The 17,048-nt window shown below is 54.6% G+C and overlaps 3 protein-coding genes across 3 annotated transcripts; 2 read left to right on the plus strand and 1 right to left on the minus strand.

Moving 5' to 3' along the window:
* Positions 1-3,163: 3,163 nt before the first annotated feature.
* Positions 3,164-9,042, minus strand: Ccdc137 (coiled-coil domain containing 137). Its single transcript, XM_005332654.5, has 6 exons — positions 8,753-9,042; positions 8,294-8,427; positions 6,249-6,471; positions 5,038-5,120; positions 4,730-4,809; positions 3,164-4,531 (listed from the first exon to the last, which is right to left on the minus strand). Exons 1-6 carry the CDS (start codon positions 8,878-8,880, stop codon positions 4,316-4,318), a joined length of 864 nt encoding a protein of 287 aa, XP_005332711.1. The 5' UTR covers positions 8,881-9,042; the 3' UTR covers positions 3,164-4,315.
* Positions 8,991-10,412, plus strand: Oxld1 (oxidoreductase like domain containing 1). The gene is made up of 2 exons (XM_005332734.5): positions 8,991-9,115; positions 9,857-10,412. Exons 1-2 carry the CDS (start codon positions 9,056-9,058, stop codon positions 10,229-10,231), a joined length of 435 nt encoding a protein of 144 aa, XP_005332791.2. The 5' UTR covers positions 8,991-9,055; the 3' UTR covers positions 10,232-10,412.
* Positions 10,413-13,004: 2,592 nt separating this feature from the next.
* Positions 13,005-17,040, plus strand: Pde6g (phosphodiesterase 6G). The gene is made up of 4 exons (XM_021731283.3): positions 13,005-13,241; positions 15,049-15,310; positions 16,161-16,201; positions 16,532-17,040. Exons 2-4 carry the CDS (start codon positions 15,165-15,167, stop codon positions 16,606-16,608), a joined length of 264 nt encoding a protein of 87 aa, XP_021586958.1. The 5' UTR covers positions 13,005-13,241; positions 15,049-15,164; the 3' UTR covers positions 16,609-17,040.
* The last annotated feature ends 8 nt before the right edge of the window (positions 17,041-17,048 follow it).

Raw genomic sequence — 17,048 nt, forward strand, 5'->3', positions numbered from 1 at the left:
CCTCCTCCAGAGCTGGCTAAAGAGATCACTGCCTACCATCCTGTGCATGCAAAGCCTCCAGGAAGCAGGCAGGCATGGTGGCACATCCCCGTAACCCCAGCTTTTGTGGAGGCTAGACAGGATGATTGCAGCCCTAGAGTTCCAGACCACTTGGAACAACAGAGCAAGTTTCTGTCTCAAAAACATAAAGGAAAAATGACTGGCCCCACCCCCAGAACTTGTCACTCGGGGACTGGGATGTGCCCACATGTGATCAATTTCTAGCCAGTTCCCCACAGCTGCTGCTCCTACCGGCTCTGCACTCCTGGCAACCCCTGCATTGCTTCTTCCTGCCACTGCTTTGGCTGGCCAGCACCTCTTGGACCTGCCAAGTCCCACTGGCCTCTTACAAGCACTGGCCTCCTACAAGCACTCCGGGTCCAGCTCTGAAGCCCCACCCTCCATGTTTTCATTAACTTGAGACTCCCAGGCAGGCACGCCCTCATCTCCACTCAAAGGCCAGTGTGAGAAGCCCAGGTGAGCCAGGGCTTCAGGCCTCAGTGTTGACAAGTAGCGTGTGACGGGAACCTTCCTTTCCTACCTCCCACAGATTCCTGGGATGGTACTACAGAGCAGAAGAGACTCAGGGCGTGGGGACCAAACCTGGACTTGGGGGTCAGGCTGCTTTTGGCAGTGAACTTCCTTCTCCCACCCAGCACATACCCCTGCCCTGGGGATTGAGCCCCAGCCCAGCCCTTTTACGAAAACATTGACAGGGCTGGGGATATAGCTCAGTTGATAAATGCTTGCCATGCACAAGGCCCTGGGTTCAATCCCCAGCACCACACAGAAATAAAATCAAAACAAAACAAAAAACCATTATGACAGGGTCTTGGGGCTGGGGTTGTGGCTTAGTGGTAGAGTGCTTGCCTAGCATGTGTGAAGCACTAGGTTTGAGCCTCAGCACCACATAAAAAATAAATAAAATTAAGATATTGTGTCCAGGGGCTGGGGATGTGGCTCAAGCGGTAGCGCGCTCGCCTGGTATGCGTGCGACCCAGGTTCGATCCTCAGCACCACATACCAACAAAGATGTTGTGTCCGCCGAGAACTAAGAAATAAATATTAAAAATTCTCTCTCTCTCTCTCGCTTTAAAAAAAAAAAAAGATATTGTGTCCATCTACAACTAAAAAAAAAAACAAAAACAAAAACAAAAAAACCACCACAGGGTCTGGCTAAGTTGCCAAGGCTGGCCTCAAACTTGCATCCTCCTGCCATGGTGTCAAACTGATACATGCTCCTCTACAGACCTTGGGAATGAAAGAGGTGTAGTGGCCAGATTTACAAAACCATTAGCTCCCAATGGGGTGTCCTGTGAGGTGGGTGAGGATGGAGAGCGTTCACCCTAGCTGTTCTTGCCCTGGGGCTTGAGGGACTCTGGTCTCAAGCTGTTCTGGGTCCAGGCACATTCCAATGGCTCAAGCTGCCCCCCAACCATGGAGGACTGCACCACACAGGACAGCTGTGGGTCCTCAGTACTCAGCAGAGGACGGCATGATTGCTGGACGCAGCACTGACTTCAAGACATCTGACAGAATTGACTGCTGGGGGAAATCAGGGTGGAGAAAACAGGGTCCCGGGAGGCCTGGGTGCTGAACACAGAGAGACCAACCCCACCCGTGGGAGGTAGGTGGCCGCAGAAGCTCGTCTCTGAACTTCACCTCTCCCGTGGACCATCTGCCCTGGACTGACGTAGGTCCAGCCCTCGATCCCCAGAGATGCTGGGAGAGAAGGGCAAGTTGGGAAGGGAAGCTAGTGAGATGAGCTCCCTGGCTGCGCAGTCGGAGTGTGCTTCCTGGACGCGTCTGCTTTTGTCCCCTACCCAGGCTTTGCACACATTCAGTTCAGGGGACTCCCCTCTGCCAGGGTTAAGGACAGGAATTCAGACTTGGCTGCATCTGGCCATGGCTGGGAGGCCCCACACAGCCCCTCCACAGGCACTGGAACAGAGGTGTGCCTCTTGGATGCCAGGAGGGAGGGGCCAGCAGAGAGGAGGGTTCAAGCATCACATCAGACCCAGAACCGGAACAGCTGTGATTTTGTCCTGCACTAGAGGAAGCCCCAAAGGGGACTGCCCCCAAGCCTCCCAAGATGGCACTAGTTGAGAAGCCAAAGCAGCACTGAACACCAGAGTGATCTGTCCAAAGCACATTTGGGGGAACTCAGTGCTGCAGCTCATCCTGGAGATAGCAAGAAAAGGGGTCCTCTGCCTGTGTCTGCAGCCAGGGGAGGTTCAAGGTGCTCCAACTTTCAGCCAGGACACAGTGGGGGGCTGGGAGACCCCATGGCTACCCTGCATTTCCCACTCCCTCCAGACCTTGGATTTCCACGTAGACACCATGGGGCAACCAACAAGCCAGTACAAACAGCCCCCAAGGGATGCTGCACAGGGCATGGTGGCACACCTGTGATCCCAGAGACTCGGGAACTCAGGCAGGAGGATCTCAAGTTCAGGGCTGGTTTGGGCAACTGAGACCATGTCTTAAAATAAAACTTCTTTTTTTTTTTAAAGGCCTGGGAATACAGCTCAATGGTAGAGAATCCCTAGGTTCAATCCCAGTATCGTACCCCAAAAGTGGCAATGCCACCACCAGGCTGCCAGCAGGAGTACTCAGGCAAAGACCAGGCCCCAGGCTGATACAGGCAAGCAGTGCCAACTTTCTGCTGCACAGAAAGCAAGGAGAGCAGAAATACCGCCAGACACCGGACAGAGAGCCAGCCCCCAGACAGCCTGGCCCAGCCTGGCCTAGGTGTGGGGAGCAAGATTCTGTTAAGGTCTCTGAGAGAGGAAGGCTTAAGGAAGCAGAGAGGAGATAGAGTGCCTAATCCAAGACAGTGGCTATAAGAGGGCCCATCACATACATTAGGCGGAAGGTCACACTGCTTCCTGTAGACTCGGAAGCCTGTGTCTTCAACAGGACTGTGCCTGGCACTAGCGTCCTGATGCAAACTAGGAAATCAGGTGGCAAACAGTCTGACTTGTGCTTCTCTGGACTGCCCCAGGCCATCAGTGCTGCCAGGTGTATCTCCAAACAGAGCCACCCACTCCTAATCACCCTTACATGGTATGGGGATACCAGTGAGTTGTCACAAGGTGGCAAAACCACTCAAGAAGGCAATAGCTCAATTTCCAAGAAAATAAAACTTTAATACAAATAAACTTCATTCTGGAAAATGCAAGCCGGGGAAGGGCAACACATAACCAACGCAGCTCATCCTGGAGATAGCAAGAAAAGGGGTCCTCTGCCTTCTCAAGTTCTCCTGGGCCAACACGGCCTCTGCTGAGCTCTCTGAACCACTTCTCCAGGGGCAGACAGGGAGGTGTGCAGCTGGGAAGGACTGCTCACTTCCCCACAGGGTGCCACAAGGTGCTAGGAAGAAACCCAGGGCCTCACATATGCTAGGCAAGCACTCTGTCTCTGAGCCACACCCTCAGTCCAGACTTGGGTTTTAAGTCTCTCCCAATATACACCATCTGTAGCTGACAGCCAGGTATTCCCTCCTTGGATGCCAGCAGGAGATTCAAACCTGGCAAGATCCTGCCCCACATGGGAGCTCTCACCAGTCCTGCTCTCTAATCAGAGTCTGGGCCCTCTCTCGAGGCCAACTCCATTTCCCAAAGACCTGTTACGTGGCTCAGAAACCTGCTCCCACTCTCCTGACACATGGGCAGTCACCTGTCTCCAAACCACAGCTGAGCTGGGGCTCCCCCGCCTCTGTGAGGAGCATTAAGTGGGCTGGGGTCCTGATCCCTACAGACCCTGTAGGGTGGTCTAGGCGCTGCCTGTCAGCCCTGCCCCAGGGTCTGCCTGCTGCTTGCTCAGGCTGGCCCCTGCCTGTGTGGTGCTGATGAATCCACCAGAGCCTCTTACACTCTGAGCTGACCTGAATCAGCAGTTTCAATGAGTAACAGGTGTTTAGAGGCAGGTCATGGGATTGGGCCCACCCTTAAGTGGCCCTGGGTCATCTCAGGCTGGACTGTTGTATTTCAGAATGAAGCTAGGCTCAGGAGCACAATGAGACCTGGCTCACTGGCTGGGTCTCAACCAGGTACCAGCGCCAATCTAGGGGTCAATCCTGTGATCACCCCACTGGTGGTCAATACTGAAAGGACAGTCCTTAGGGGGAAGAACAAGAAAAGACCTAAAGACTCTCCTGCAAGGCCAGCCGGCATGCAGGCCTGTCCAGAGAAATCCGTCTGTGTGGCCTGCCTCTGCCTAGGTGCAGCACCCGCAAGGCAGCTTTCAGGGTTCACATAGGCTCTGGATCTCTCCATCATGGCTGTGCCCCAAGTATCCTCTGGGTGTGGCTAGGCAGCTTTGGAGGCAATGTGCTCTGCTTTTGCTGCTGCTGCTTCAGAGCTCTGTAGGCCTGCACAGCCCGATCCCGCTCCTCCTGCATGATTCGTTGCCGGGCCAGCGAGATGGTCAGGGGCTGGGTCACATTGCTGGGGATCAAAAGCTTCCTCAGCATCAGTGACTTCTGGCCAGGCTGAGGAAGAGAAGGCAGGCTGAGGTGCAGGCTCAGAAGATGGCAAAGGCCACACCTGGTCCAACACCTCCAAACCCGGTATAGAGTCCTGAATGAGGCCCCCCATCAGCCAGCACCCACAGGTCCTGGCTCTCATTCCCAGGAAGCCCTCAGGCAAATCCAGCAACTCCTCCTCTCCGTGTACCTGGTTCCCCGTACCTGGTCTCTGGTTTCACTCCTCCTGGGCTTGGCGGTCAGCTCTGGGGGCTGCAAGACGACCTCTCCAAACTTTACCGTATCTGGAGAAGCAGAGTGGACAAAGGCCTGCTGCCCACACAACCACCACAGCCTTTGTGCCCTGCCCTATCCTACAGGCCAGGACACAGAACATGGGCTTGTTCACTGGCCCGCTCCCTGGCTGTGAACCCCACAGGAGAGCATGGGCCCACCAAGAGGGCTGGTGCAAAGAGCAGGCCCAGGCCCACCCTGTTGGGAGCACCGTGGACATGGCCATTGGGAAGCGATACCTTGCAGCAGCTCCTGCTCCAGCCTATCTGCTGCCCTTGCCTCCTTCTTCTGCCGGGCTTTGTCCAGTCGTCGTCTCTGGAAACTGGGAAGAAAGCAGGATGCTGCAGAGTTCCTAACCTCTCAGTCTGCCTGAGAATACAGAGGGCACCCTGTCCTTGAGGGGGGTGCCTGGTGGCAGAGCTGAGACCTAACCCCAGATGGCCACTCCTTGCTCCCATTCCCCTCCTCGCCTCCAATCCACAGTCACCAACAGAGCCTGTTTTGCACCCACCAGGCCTCTCAGGGATTTCAACAGTGGTTCTCAGCCACAAGGAATCTTGACCATGTCTGCAGACATTATGGATTGTCATATTGTTTGGGGGTGGGGGTAGGGACACTGCTGAACACCCTACAATGCACAGGACAGCAGCTCTGAAGAGAAGCATGCTGCCCTGAGTGTCAGCTATGCTGTTAGGTCCAAAAGACAGGAAAGTGGCAACATCAGACAAAGCACCTCATTGCGACCCTGAATTTATGGCTTCGGAACAGTTGTGTAGATCACTGAAGCTTCAGGCTGTATCTGGGCTGTTTTCTGTGATGTAATTTTTTTTGGCTAAAGTGACTACAAGAATCATGAGAATTCAGAAGCAGAAAAACTCTACAAAACCAGAAACAATCTAACTACCCTTTGTAGCTTTTGGAGAAGACTCAAACAGATGTGACTTGCTGGATATGGTGGTACACACCCCGCTGCAGTCCCAGCTACTCAGAAGGCGAGGCGGGAAGAGCCCTTGGGCTCACAAGTTTAAGACCAGCCAAAACCAAAGGTGGTCCTCCTGGTACCAGCAAAGAGGGAAAATAGACAGCTGCAGAAATATTTTCTTAACTTCAACAAAAGCTGGAGTTGGTTCATTTGGAAAAGCTATGGTTATACCTCTCACAGGCAGGCGTGGGGTGGGGGAGCTGGCCCTGGACCTGGCCTGGCTATTGGACCCCTCTGATGCTTTTCCAGAGAAAGGTAAAGATAAAGCAAAGATCTTAGAGTCCAGAGTTCTCTCCCCCAGGTTAAGAAATTGCTATGACCAGGGCTTTAACTCCTGAAATTATGGTCAGGTGGGCAGGGGCTGACCTTGGCAATGAAGCGCTGCCACTGCAGAACAATTGTTGGAACCCATAGCCCCGCCTCCCTGGTGCCTCCAGGTGACCCTGACCCCACCATCCCTCAACTCACGATTTCTTCCGATCAGACTTCTCCTTCTTGGAAGCCACCTGCACTTCTGGATGACGGCTGGCCTGATTCTTACTGAGGAACATCACATGCTGGGCTTCTTGCTCCATGCGCTGGATATAAGCCCCATCAGACTCCCCCTTCCTCTGCTTGAACTTGGGGACAACAATGTCTGGTTCTGTTCCCCTTGCTTCCTTCTCTAAAGTCCTCCTGAAGGCCACCTGAGCTGAGGACAAAGGGAGACACCAGAGGAGCATGGCATGAGGGTCAGGAGGCCCAGGCTCACTTCATCTTCCAAGGTCACAGGAAGGGAAAACAGCCAGAAGACCTAAAATGCCCAGCTTGGCCATCCCTAGGAATACAACCCCATAGCCTGCTGGTACAGGTCAGACCCCACCACAGCACAGGTGAAGAAAGTCAGAGACAACTTCTACATCCACTCAAAGCTGACTGGTTGAAGGAACTACCCTGAAACAAGTCCAGGAGAGCTATGTGCAGAGATGCAGAGAGATACATACAATCCTTTGTAAATGAGTGCAGGCCATAAAATGTACAGCATGAAGGCAAAGATGTGTGGATAGATGGATATATGTTTCCAGGGGTTATACAGAAAATGAACAGTGGTTCCCTTCAAGGGGAGCCAAGGCCACACTTCACTCATACCTTTTGCAGAGCTGTTTGACTTTACTGTGTGGTGTGAGTGTGCATATATATTATGTGCATAACAAGAAACTTGTACATGAATATTTGCTTTCACAGCACAGGGTCTTACACATGCTCAGCAAATGTGCTATTGGTAACCTATAATACCAGCTTTAATTTATAAATTTATGCTTGTTTGTTGTGTGGTGCTGGGGATAAAACCCAGGGCCTTGTAATTGCATTGTTCTACCACTGAACTATATCTTAAATATATCCCCAGCCCTATTTATTTATTTATTTATTTTTGAGACACATTTTGCTGTGTTGCTTGAGGTGGCTTCAAACCCATGATCCTTCTGTCTCAGCTTCCCAAATAGCTGGGATTACAGGTGTATACATTTGGCCTGAGTTTACGTATTAAAAATAATCTAACAGCTAGGTGCAGTGTGCACACCTGTAATCCCAGCTACTGAAGAGGCTAAGGTAGAAGGATCACAAATTCAAGGCCTGCCTTGGTGACTTAGCAATATCATGTCTTAAACAAAATACAAAAAAGACTGGGGACATAGCTCAGTGGTAAGGTGCTTGCCTAGAGTATGCAAGGTCCTGGATCAATGTAGTGCAGCACAGTTCAAAATGTGCCATCCTGGGCTGGGGATGTAACTCAGTGGTGGAGCACTTGCCTACTGTGAGACCCTGGGGTGGTTCCCAGCACTACAAAAGTAACTGTCATCCTCCACTTGGGCCAGTATTTCCTCTACCTGCCCCCCTTTCCTAACTTTTTATTTCACCATCCTGTGGTGAAAAGTCCAAAGTTTACATACAAATTCTAAAACAGCACTACTGTAAAATCAGTCCTGTGTCTGGGAAAACAAATGTGTATATACATAAGATACAGCCGGGCTCCCGTGCATTCCTGTAATCCCAGCTGCTGGAGAGCCTGAGACAGGAGGACCCAGAGTTTAAAGTCAGCCTCAGCAACTTAGCAAGGCCCTAAGCAACTCAGCGAGAACCTGTCTGTATATAAAATACAAAAAGGACTGGGAATGTGGCTCAGTGGTTGAGTATCTCTGATTTCAATTCCCAGTACCAAAGAAAAGAAAGAAAAAAAAAGAAAATCTCACCGGTTACTGCAGTTTAAAACTCTCTGATAGATCTCCATCACTTTTAGGAAGAAAAATATCAACACTCCCTCCCATGGCTCTTGAGGTTCCCTGAACCCGCCAGGGATCCTCTCAAGCCTCTTCTGGAGCCACACTACCACCAACACAGGCCTTTGCTCGGTCCTCCTGCCCAGAGCACTGCGTCTGGGTGAATTTCCTGACAGCAAGGCTCACACCTACTTGGGACAGCTGGGCGACCTCAGTCCTAAAGCCTGTCGCCACCCAGCAGGGGCCTGTACATACCCTCCTTTCTCCTCTTCTTGTTGCTGAGAGGGTTTTTCATCTCCTGTCGGCTCCTCATAATCTCTCGGAGGCGGAAAGGGATTTCCTGTTCATCCTGGTTCTTGGGCTTGCAATTTACCACCTTCTCTCCTTTGCTGGGAAGGAGAATCCGGGGGTGAGGCCCGCACCAGGAGCAGCCTAAGCAGAATCAAAGAAAGGGAGGCCGGGCCTGTGGAAGGAGTGGCCCGGACACCGGGAGAGAGCCCACGCTCCCACCCCCGCCGAGGCTGTCCGGTGTGGAAGGCCCACAGCCGGCCTCGGAGCGGGAACGAGGCCCGTGCGAAGCCAGGCGCTCACGCCCACTCCCCGACGGACGTTCCCGGAGCCGAGCCCAGCCGGCACCCAGGACCCCGGCCCGGCCGCCAGGGGGCGCGCGTGAAAGCTCGTTGACTGGGTCCCCTCCCGCGTCTCGGCACCCACCCACGCTGTCCCGGCCGCAAGGCCGAGTGCTGCTGCTGCTGCCCGCGCCGCTGCGTCTGCGGCCGCCCTCGACCGCCAAACCTCGCCGACCCCGCTAAAGCCGCGGCTCGGCGTTCCGCTCCCTCCATCGCTGCTCCGGGCACTTAACGAGTGAAGCCACTTCCGCTCTCCTTACAGCCCCGCCTCACGAGCACCTCTTCCGCTTCCTGCGCGCAATCCCACGCTCATTGGAGCGGCGCGGCTTCCTGGTGCGCTGGGATTGGCCCGCGCGGCCGCCGCTCACGTCTCAGCCCGGCCGCCGCAATGCTGCTTTGGACCGTAGCGCCCGGAGGTCGCTCGCTGAGCGTCACCGTCCGCCGCTGGGCAAGTACCGGCGGGCGGGCGGGCAAATGGGACCGAGGGCTCTGGCGGGGCCGGCCGCGGAGCCCCCCGCCCCGGTCTGGAGAGGCCGGTTAGCCGTCCCGCGCGTCTGCTGAGCGCCCGCTGTTTGGAGCCCTCTGGGTCCTGGGGCTTGGCGAGGGGGAGCTGAGGCGCCTGCAGGAGGAGCTAGTAAACGGGTGTAGACTGCCCACGTAGGGTGCCAGGCAGTGACCTGGGCCTCGGGAGGAGACCGACCGAGGGCTGGGGCGGTGGAGCGGGGAGGCCGCCCGTGGGGCCCTGAGGACAGGGTGACCGAGAGCCTGGCTTCTCGGGTGACAGAACCGGCACGAGACTGATCAGGACGTTCTATCAGGAGGGGCACGGCACACGGGTTGAAGGAGGAGAGGCATCCGTGTGGCCAGGAGCTTGGGGTCTCCCCATTCCAGTCCAGGACTTCTCAGCTAGTGGTCTGAGCTGGGGTCACCACCCCTGCCCTGTCTACTGGAGTGCACACCAGATGCGGATCTCTGAGCTCAGTCCTCACACCAACCATTCTGTCAGGCTTAGGTATGGGAAAACTGAGTCTAGAAAGGTGAAATAATTTGTCTGAGGTCATGCAGAAAGTGGGGAAGTTAAGAAGGACATGGAGCCAGGAAAGTGACAGGAAAGCTGAAAGCCCCCCAGACCTGGGGACAGTGAGGCCTTACCAACTTCCTGCACAGTCATGCTTATCTGCATCCACAGGGTGTGGGCTGCATCCTTCACAGGCGCCATGCCCGAGTGGGAGCCAATGATGGCCACAGAAAGCTGGAGACCGGCCTTGTGGAGGGGGGCTCCCAAGCATGTGCAGAAGACCCCAAACAGCCCAAGGCCTCCCTACTCCTTGGGGGCCCCTCAGGACCCCCATACTCTCTGCCACCTGAACTCCAGCTTCCCACAAACTGCTGCATGAGTGGCTGCCCCAACTGCGTGTGGGTAGAGTATGCAGAGGCCCTGCTGCGGCATTACCAGGATGGTGGGGAGCGGGCCCTGGCTGCCCTGGAGGAGCACGTGGCCGATGAGAACCTCAAGGCCTTCCTCAGGATGGAAATCCAGCTCCGCACACGACGTGGGGACTGAGTCAGCCTGGCCAAGACACCCTTACCCTGGACAGAGGCCAGTCCATCCGCTTCTGTCCAGGAAGCAGCAGTGATTGTTGTTCACACCTCCTGTCTGGGTTTGATGTATCTGACGGGCTCAGGAGGAACTCTTTTATTGACTTTACCTGAGAATAAATAAAATCTCTCTAGTGGTTGAACAAGAGACTTTTGTATTTTTCCTAAGGCCTACATTGCCTTCTCAAAGAAAGCAGGTGCAATCAGGTGTGTTGGTGCACACCTGTAATCCCAGCCACTTGGGAGGCTGAGGCAAGAGCATCAAAAGTTCAAGACAGCATGGGCAATTTAGCAAGGTCCTGTCTCAAAAGAAAAAACATGGGCTGGGGATGTGGCTCAAGCGGTAGCGCACTCGCCTGGCATGCGTGCAGCCCGGGTTTGATCCTCAGCACCACATACAAACAAAGATATTGTGTCCACCGAAAACTAAAAAATAAATATTAAAAATTCTCTCTCGTTGAAAAAAAAAATTTAAAAAAAAGAAAAAACAAAGAGTTGGGTTTTCGGCCCAGTGGTGAGTATCCTGGGATTGTCCCAGTGCTGCAAACACAAGAAGAAAGCAGTGTGTGTGTTGGTACTGCACCTCTGTCAAGCAACACAGGCTTTCCAGCATGCAGGGTTAAGAAAAGACCCCATCAACTTGAATGTCCAAGTGACAGGCTCCCTCTGAGTTCCAGTATCCCCCAAGTCCTGCTGAAGACCAACTCTGGTTAACACTCCCAAGTGCAGCAGCAGAAGGGCCACTTGGGCTTGTGAGGGACTGTGATCAAATCCTTGCAGGCAGCCCATCCCTCCATCCACTCTTAGTCCCCTGCTGGGTCCTACCAGGTAGAGACTGTGGACACCCACAGGAGCCTGAGCTCTGCTTGGAACTAGTCCTTCCAAATCCACTAGGTTGAGGCTGCCAAAGTAGTTGAGAGGCCTGGGGCATTAATTCCAATGCCAGCTGCCTGGCACCAGCCTGGTTCTTAGCCACAATCCTAGCCATTGGACTTTGGCCCATGTATAGGGTTTGATCTTGGGGTCCTAACTGACCATTTCCCTCCCCATTCCATAGAACTTTCCCCACCCCAACCTCTCCCACCAGCAGTTCCAATTTCCATGTTGTCAGTGGCCAGGTTAGAACTGGGCTTGAGTGTCTATGCTTATCATTTAGGGAAAGCTGGGATTATACAGTAGCTGCACGGAAGGAAGTCTTTTCCATATCCCAGCTTCATATAGGAATCTGTGGCAATAGGACTGTGAGGCCACAAGGTGGGGTGCCTCACTAGAGGGTGATTAGACACTGTGGGTTCAGGCTATTGTCTTGAACAGCTGATGCACACCATCCAATAGCACTGAGTCCTTGCTGGGCTCGAGAAACGTGAGTGCAATGACTATTAGATCCTAAACCTGGCAAATATGTGGTCTAACCCAGCCTTATATGGAATGAGAAATGGCCCAGAAAAAGAAACAAGTTGCCCAGAAACAGGGCAGTGCTGTGGGATTTGGTGGCCCTACAGTAGTGCACAACATAGAGGGGGTTTGTCTCCAAAATAGAGACAAAAGAAGTCTTCTGCTGGGCACAGTGGCCCATGCCTATAATCCCAGCCACTCAGGAAGCTGAGGCAGGAGAATGGCAAGTTCAGCCTGGACATCTTGGCAAGACCCTGTTTCAAAATTAAAAAAAACAAAGGCTGGGGTTGTGGCTCAGTGGTAGAGCACTTGCCTACAATGCATGAGGCACTGGGTTTGATCCCCGGCACCACAAACAAATAAACAAAATAAAGGTATTGTGTCCATATACAACTAAAAAAATATTTAAAAAAGAAAAAAAATAAGGCTTGAGATATAGCTCAGTAGTAAAGCACTTGCCTGGCACAAGGCCCTGGGTTGGATACCAAGTACTAAAAAAAAAAAAAAAAGTGTTTGGAGGGGGAAATGGCATGGTGGTGCTTGCCTATAGTCCCGTCTACTCAGGAGGCTGAAAAAATAATGACTGGACTGAGATGTAGTAGCGCATATATATGTATATATCTATTGAATGATGAGGTCTTTTTTTATTTTTCACTGTGCACACATGTAAGTATGAGTACATACATCCTACCCTGCAGGTTATACAAAACCAGCCTCATTCTGGAATTACAGTGATGGTCTAATCAGACCACACAGTGAGACATCCCCAAAGAGAAGTCACTGGCCTTGCCCCTCACAGTGAGGCCAGCCCTCTCCTGGAGAACTGGCTCCAACATTGTCTTCATCTTTCCATCTACAGGTACCTACCTGCTGGGCATCTGTGAAGTGCCCAGCACTAGACTGTCCCCCAGGACTAGTAGAAATCCACCTGGCCTGCTCCACTCCAGTGTGAAGACAAAAGATAACAAAAACCATCCAAATAAGCACAAGATGTTTGAGGAAGGACAGTTCTAGCCAAAACAGGCATCTGGTCCAGCTTGAGGGGCTGCCCTGAGAAGTGACCCTGGACACAGAGATCCAGAGGCCCAGCAAGAAGCACCAGGGGAAGGGGAGAGGCACAGGAACTGCATCACCCAGGAGTAGGGCAGTGATCCTGGGTCAAGAGGCAGGAGTAAAGGGTAAGACCAAAGAAGTGGAGACAGGCCAGGCCAGGCCACATAGGCATTGGGGGCCTGAAGGCAGGTTCTTCAGAGATTGGTGGCCTGAGCCAGATCCAGAGCCATCTGTAAGACAGGCAGGTGGCGTTTGGAGGTGGAGTCTCACCCATAGGCTGCTCAGGACCACACTTCGCCTCCTGGTCTCTGGCCATCTTTTAGGCCCTTAACTGCTCCTAAGTGTCTCTGTCCACCCCTGGTATCCTGGGCAGGATCTCTTTCTCAGGGCTCCAGGCTCATTAGTGGGTGTCAGAGAGAGGAGTCTTAATCCGATCAAAGGCAGCAGGATAAGTGGCTGGACCAGCACCCTGCTGAGCCAGGTTCAGCCCTGGCACCTGTGGCTCCCTGAGACCTTACCGGCACCTGGTGAGTACTGACACACCCAGCTGCTTTTCCTGGCAATCAGGCATCTGCCCATCTGCCCTGGGGTCGGGAGAGATGATGGGCCTTCACCCGCATGGCTGAGGTCTGTGTCTTCAGGAGTCATGCCCCTTTCCCCTTGTCCTTCAGAGAAGATACCCACCAATGTCAAATGGTGGTGCCAGTGTTCCTGAGTCCAGTGATGGTCTGGGAGCTGCAGTTCCCATGTGACCAACCAGCTGGCTGGCACCAACCACAGCCTAAGCCGCCTGGGGCCACTCAGACAGCATTGCCATGGGAACAGCATTTGAGAGTTGGAGATCCCTTTGGGCCCAGAGCTGCCCATGGCCTGGGCTGGCGAGGTGGTCTGCCTGGGCCTGTGCTGTCTGGAAAGTGAGGGATGGGTACCACAAAGGTCACGCAACCAGAATCACCAGGCTTCTGAGCCCTGCTTTCTCCCAGGCTGGTGCTGGCCCCAAGGACAAGGCCTCGTGGAGGGAAAGAAGGGCCCCTGGGATTGGGTGGACCCTGCCAAGCCCTCAAAACAAGGCCATGGTCAGCCTTAGCCCTAGAGCTCCAGAAAGCAGCCAGCAGTAGCCCAAGGCTGCAGTCAGGTACTCCAACCCAAAAGATGGGGGAGCAGGAAAGGGGACCCCATAAGGTAGTCCCTGGGGCACCTGGGGTCATGGGCAGTGTCCTCTGTCTGTGCCACGTGCACAGCCTCAGCTCCTCTGGCCCTGTGTGGGACTTTGCAGTTCCATGGGAGATTAGGAGTTTCTCTCTGGTGCTAATAGGCTTAGAGAAAGCCAAGGTGCCCCTGGCCAAGGTCACAGGGGCCTGGATAGCAGCTCTGGGGAGGGGTATCGTCAGCCTTCAAGGACATCGTTCATCAAGGCACAGCAGCAGAGGCCAGCTCAGCCACGCCAGAGCCAGGGCGACACTGACCCAGAGGAGGCCTCTAGCCAGTGGAAGTGGCCAGCCTCACTGAGCTGGTGAGGCCTCGGCTTGTCCCTCCATGTAATAGAGCCAGGAGGCGCGGGATCTGGTTCCGAGATGGCCCCTTCTCCAAGGGAACCCCTGTCCTCCCATTTTGTGAGCCATTGTTTATCAGCTCCCTGTCACAACCCCAAGGGCTGACAATAAACACAGAAAAAGCCCACAGGTGACCCTAGTCAGTCACGGGTTCGCATTGACACATCAGGAATTTGGGCTTACACATGATGTAAAGAAATAAACCAGGGCCTGAGGCACAGAGTGACTGTAGGGTAGGCCTTCCTGAGAGGGAACTGGAGCCCTTGAGGGCAGCCTGGGGCAATTTGTCAGGAAGGAAAGGCCAGCGGACAGTGTGGCCAGAGCAAAGACTGGTGAGCCTAATGGGAAAGGCTTGGAAGAAGGGCTCATGGGGTTGCATCCCAGTCCTAGCAGGAGCCCCCAGAAGGCCTTCCACAGGATGACGTGGCTGGATTCCGTCACTGAGCAAAGGGGAGGGACACAGGCCTCAAGTGTCTCTAGAGCCACCTGCAGAGACCAAGGCAGTAAGGGGTCCTGGTTTGGGACACGGAGGGGCCAGGAGGACAGACTGGTTGTGGGGGCTGGATGAGTGAGACCAGCAGCACCAGGGAGACAGGGAGACAGCCTGAGTTATGGGTAGCAGTGGGGGCCTCTGGCAGGGCCCGTGGGAAATGAAAGTTCTGGGGGTACACCTAAATGGAGCTGAAGGTGTTCCCAGGGCGGGGCTGCTGTCCTGGGCACACCGAAGGGTGGCAGGTAGTGCCGTCTCAACTTCTCTGTTCTGTGGTTGTGACCCCAACAGAACAGGAGAGTTGACCAGAACCCCTGCCTGGTCTGACCTCAGCCACTCAGGAGTCCAGGTCACTCTGAGGAAATCCAGAAGCCAAGGGTCACTGTAGTGTCTCTGCCAGCCTCGCCATGAACCTGGAGCCACCCAAGGCCGAGATCCAGCCACCCACGAGGGTGGTTGGAGGACCTGTTACCCCCAGGAAAGGACCACCCAGATTTAAGCAGCGGCAAACCAGGCAGTTTAAGAGCAAGCCACCCAAGAAGGGCATCCAAGGGTAAGCAGAGCTGGAGGGGTCTCAGAAAGCGGTCCCCCAGGCTGCCCAGGTTGGGGAGATAGGGGCTAGGGAGAGGCTCAGCCACCTAGTTACTGGGGACAGGCAGTTTCCAAGGCTCTGAGCAAGCCAGAAATTCAGCCACTGCCTCACCTCAGGGATGTGTGTGCACCCCTCCGCCACACTCTCTAGGCACACACAATCATGTCACATCCCACGTGCACACCGAGAAGGGCTGCTTTTCATTGTGCAAGGAAGGCTGGCACTTAATGCTCACGGTTCTGGAGGCTGAAAGTTTTCCTGGCAGAGTTGCTCCCTCAAATCAGCCTCTGGGTAAGGGCCCCGGGGCTACATCACAGTATGGTGGATGCTGTCATGGCAAGGCTGCCAGTGATAGGGACAGATCCCATGGTGAGATGGGACACCAGGCTCCTCTGTTCTGCAGAGTTACGGCCTATTAATCCCACTGACCTAATCCCCGTCCACTCGGCCCCTCTTAAAGACCTACCACCTCTCAATACCTAATTCTGGGGACCCAGCCTCCAGCGCCCAGCCTTCAAGCACAAGCCACATCCCAACCACACCAGCACACTTGGACACACTGCCCTCTGCCCACCCAAAGGTCCCCATGCTATGCTCTTGCCAAGGCACACACCCGACCCCTCAGCTCACTCCCTCTTTGCTGGGCCACAGCCTGTGTTTGTGGAAGGGACTCCTCAGGCCCAGCGCAGCAATGGGAGGTTGGGGAGGAGACCCACATCTCTGCCCACTGTGCTCCCAGTCTGGACCTGGTCTCCTGGGAGGGCTGGGTCCTGACCTGGGACCACTGTCCCTGACTGTTCTGTCCTTGCAGGTTTGGGGATGACATCCCTGGAATGGAAGGCCTGGGAACAGGTATCCCCGTGGCTAGTGTTACGCTGAGGGTCTTCCCAGGTCCCCCCAAGGCATGCCTGGGGCCCACAGGCCCAGCAACCCCAGCTTCCCCCAGCTTCTTACCTAGGGCACTGTCCCCCTGGCCTGCCTCTGTCTCTTACCCCAACATCAAGCTTCAGTTCCCACTGAGTGGGGCTGTTCCCATGGGGGGAGCACATTTACCAGGCCTGAGGATGCAAGATCCTTGCTGCCCCTCCCCCTCAGCTGTCCACGAGGGCGTGTGGGAAATCAGGGAGATGGGGTGGGGGATTCCTGGGCTAGGGATCCTCTTTGACCACATGCTTCCTGCAGACATCACGGTCATCTGCCCATGGGAAGCCTTCAACCATCTGGAGCTGCACGAACTGGCCCAGTACGGCATCATCTAGCCAGACCTTCTGGGGTCCTGGACTCTGCATGGCCTGCTGGAGCCCTGCTCAGGATCCCTGCAGGGGGCCCCCAGCACAGCAGGCACCTGGCCTCCAGGCAGGGTGATCTTAGGCCCTGGATGCTAGTTGCCAGGAGCCCCCCTCCCCAGGACACCCTGCTGACCTCTTGTTGACCCTGGCCCACCCCCAAGCCTTCACCTCCTCCTGACTGGAACAGAGAGAGAACCCACACGTGTATGTCCCCCACCGTCAGCCCCCTGTGCTGCTTTGTGCAGGTGAGGAGGCCCCCCCTCAGCTCTTCCACCTGGCATGGGTGGGCCATGGTGGGAGTCCTGCTTTGCAATGAGAGAATGAGGCCCTTCATCATCAGCCTTTCCAAAATGACCCACCCTCCTTGTCTCCATACCATAATAAAATGAGCATGTCCCTGCTTGCCTGGG

The sequence above is a fragment of the Ictidomys tridecemlineatus genome, chromosome 3, assembly GCF_052094955.1.
Source record: "Ictidomys tridecemlineatus isolate mIctTri1 chromosome 3, mIctTri1.hap1, whole genome shotgun sequence".
NCBI classification, from domain to species: Eukaryota; Metazoa; Chordata; class Mammalia; order Rodentia; family Sciuridae; genus Ictidomys; species Ictidomys tridecemlineatus.

Coding starts and splice junctions, on each gene's coding strand:
- Oxld1 (XM_005332734.5), top strand. CDS start 9,056: ATGCTGCTTTGGACCGTAGCGCCCGGAGGTCGCTCGCTGAGCGTCACC. Junction 9,116..9,856: donor GCGTCACCGTCCGCCGCTGG/GCAAGTACCGGC, acceptor CTGCATCCACAG/GGTGTGGGCTGCATCCTTCA.
- Ccdc137 (XM_005332654.5), bottom strand. CDS start 8,880: ATGGAGGGAGCGGAACGCCGAGCCGCGGCTTTAGCGGGGTCGGCGAGG. Junction 4,810..5,037: donor GGAGCAGGAGCTGCTGCAAG/GTATCGCTTCCC, acceptor CTGCTTCTCCAG/ATACGGTAAAGTTTGGAGAG. Junction 4,532..4,729: donor GGAGTGAAACCAGAGACCAG/GTACGGGGAACC, acceptor TCTCTTCCTCAG/CCTGGCCAGAAGTCACTGAT.
- Pde6g (XM_021731283.3), top strand. CDS start 15,165: ATGAACCTGGAGCCACCCAAGGCCGAGATCCAGCCACCCACGAGGGTG. Junction 15,311..16,160: donor CCCAAGAAGGGCATCCAAGG/GTAAGCAGAGCT, acceptor CTGTCCTTGCAG/GTTTGGGGATGACATCCCTG. Junction 16,202..16,531: donor AATGGAAGGCCTGGGAACAG/GTATCCCCGTGG, acceptor TGCTTCCTGCAG/ACATCACGGTCATCTGCCCA.